This window comes from Tachysurus vachellii, chromosome 25, assembly GCF_030014155.1.
Source record: "Tachysurus vachellii isolate PV-2020 chromosome 25, HZAU_Pvac_v1, whole genome shotgun sequence".
NCBI lineage: Eukaryota > Metazoa > Chordata > Actinopteri > Siluriformes > Bagridae > Tachysurus > Tachysurus vachellii.
In genome coordinates, this window is record NC_083484.1 from 880001 (window position 1) to 882632 (window position 2632).

The window sequence follows — 2632 nt, forward strand, 5'->3', positions numbered from 1 at the left end:
TTTTACATTTCCTTCCTACATACACACTAATTATGTTATTTGGAATATGTGACATGTTACAATACATCAGTGCAGAAAAAAAGTCAAGGTGCGTCGTCCTTGTGGACTGTGGGGATTCTGAGTTGTATCAAAATACAATCATTTTGGCTTGAAAATTCAATTCTGATCAGGTCTACTTCCTGTTTTGTGCTACCTTTGCGTTCTTGTTGCCTGAGGATCGGACGGGGACCTTGGAGACGGGAATACGAGTGCGAGGCGGTGTGTTAGTCTTTGAGGAAGTGTCGGTAGGACTGTGTGATGTCGGGCTGACCGGAGAGGACAGCGCCCCTTGGCTGGACGAGTGAGAAGGTGGCTTTTGCCTCACACTGATGGGAATCTTGGACTCTCGTGGAAGACTTGTGCTACCCTTGATGGAACGGAAGGAAGAACAAGAAGGTTTTTTAGATGGTGGGGTCATTTTCAGGTCTCCTGTAGAAGGTGTAGGTGAAATTGTGTCGTCGTCATCTGAGCCCACAGTCCCGGGACTGTCGAGGTCGTAGAGATCATAAAGCGCGTCACCTGAGCAGCTATCCCTCGGTAGGCCATCTCTCTGCAGGAACACACTGTCTTCATCCTCTGGTCCGGGTGTCGGAGAGTCCCAGTAGCCCTCGTCACTGGGTGGGACGTCCTGGAGATCTTTAACAATGGGTGGAGGAGAAGGGCGAGTCAGCTGCTGCTGTTGCTGCTTGCCTACTCTGCTACTTCCCCCCACAGGTATCTTACTAAGCCCCAGACTTTTTAACTGAGGAAGTCTTTTGTCCTGCCGAGTTGGTAGGTGAGGTAGAGCTGGGGAATCTTCCCCTTTCTGAGGGAGCATGTGCCAAAGTCCTTGCATATCTGCATCATCCACACCTTCAGGACTGGCCATTTCCTCTCCACCACCCATGTAGGCCACTATCCCACTGCCTTGTGGAGTTTTAGTCGGTGGACAGATCCGATGACGGGACGGAGTGTACACAGACATTGATATTAGACCGGTCACTTGCGGAGGCAAAGGAGGTTTAGCTGGGGAACATCTCTCAGCGCTTACCTGGAGCACCCCGTTGCTGCTTCCTGTTCCACTGCTGGTGACACTGCCTCCATTCCCAGAGTCCTCTTCTGGGTCAGCAATGATGTCTCCGCAACCTGTTAATGAATCAAAGCTTTTGAGTGAAGTGACATCATTGAACATGGAGTTCAGGCGATCCTCAGAGGGCGGGTCAACTGAGCTGTAATCCTGCGGTGGTGTCATGGAAGCAAGATGGGCAGGACTGCTATGTTTGGCTGTGAGAGGTTCCTGTGTTTGAACAGTGACTGGAGATGGAGATGGAGCTGGAGACTCCTCAGCAACTGGTTGCACCAGAACACAAGAGCTTGTCACGTGTTCCTCATTACTATCCTGCAGACAGGGTTTCTCCCAGGTCACAGCGTTGTCCTGTAAGATTTGTATCGGGGGCTCCAGCGTAAGCGTCACATTTTCTACGTCCGCATTTTTGGAGCTGCAGGACAAGATCAAATCGACTCCTTTTGTTTCTTTAAGAATGTCCTGGATTTCAATCGAATCATCGTGTGATGGAGGTTTACGGCGCCATCGTATGCTGTTGAACAACCCCTTGAGCCCACGTCCTCTCTGCCCCGGTGTAGTCGTCCTGTCACCAATGCGAGAGTTATTGCGCCGCAGCAAGGAGAAGAAGCTGAAAGACTTAGTGATGGCACTACACGCCGGAGCAGCGGCAGCACTGTTCAGATGATCGCTGCTGACTGACTCTTCCTTCCTGTGGCCTTCCAACTCAGAAAGCTCATCTGTTGTCGTTAAACCATGGTGGGTTTTGCTTCTAACAAGCTCCTTGTCAGTTGCATCCCCTTTGTTCCTGATGGAGAAGATGCTCTGCACACCGCTGCCGGACCTGCGCTTGCCAAACAGTTTGAAGGCAGCTTTGTTGATCTTTCCGGATGGCTGGGTGTCGCACGGAGGTGGATCACTGCAACTGATCTGTATATCCATTATGGCTGCTTCAATATTCTCTTGAACTCCCTTTATTGTCGTTTACTCCGTCGCTCTGACTCTCTTATTCTCTCTCTCTCTCTCTCTCTCTCTCTCTCCGGTGTTCTGCCTAATGCTTTCGCCTGTTGGTGTTCTTTTCTTTTGCTCTCTCTTTCTCTGGCAGCTGCTCATGACGGTCTCTATGGTAACTGGGAGGGCTAAGCTGCTTTCGTCAGCGTTAGAGGCAAGCCAGGGCTCTTTTCCCTCCGCCTCCATCGTTCCCACCTCCCCCTTCTTCACCCTGTCAGAGTCGCAAATCCTTCTTCTCATTATTCATTTCCCAGTTTAATACACATTTATATATATATATATATATATATATATATATATCCATATACAGTGTATCGTTCCCCCGACAGAGAGGTGGATGTTAACCGTGTTTGTCACCTTCAAATGTGGAGGAAATATGAGACTTGTTCCTTGTGATCATGCAAAAAAGGAAACAAAGAGCTTTTCTGTCATTGGTTTTAACCCGAATCTGGTGATCAAAACCAGAGAAAATAAAGATTTTGCATAGTGTGACATAGAGCTACTCCGAGTGTCACAGGACTTCAATAAAACTAATATCTC

At 48.9% G+C, this 2632-nt stretch overlaps 1 protein-coding gene across 1 annotated transcript in view; it reads right to left on the minus strand.

The window, feature by feature from the left end:
- The window catches only part of amer2 (APC membrane recruitment protein 2), a 3169-nt gene extending 902 nt beyond the window's left edge, over nt 1-2267 (minus strand). Inside the window, exon 1 of the mRNA XM_060862275.1 lies at nt 1-2267. This exon is cut by the window's left edge and continues 902 nt beyond it. Coding sequence (XP_060718258.1) covers nt 173-2023 — 1851 coding nt within the window. The 5' untranslated portion in view covers nt 2024-2267 and the 3' untranslated portion in view covers nt 1-172.
- Between the last annotated feature and the right edge of the window lie 365 nt (nt 2268-2632).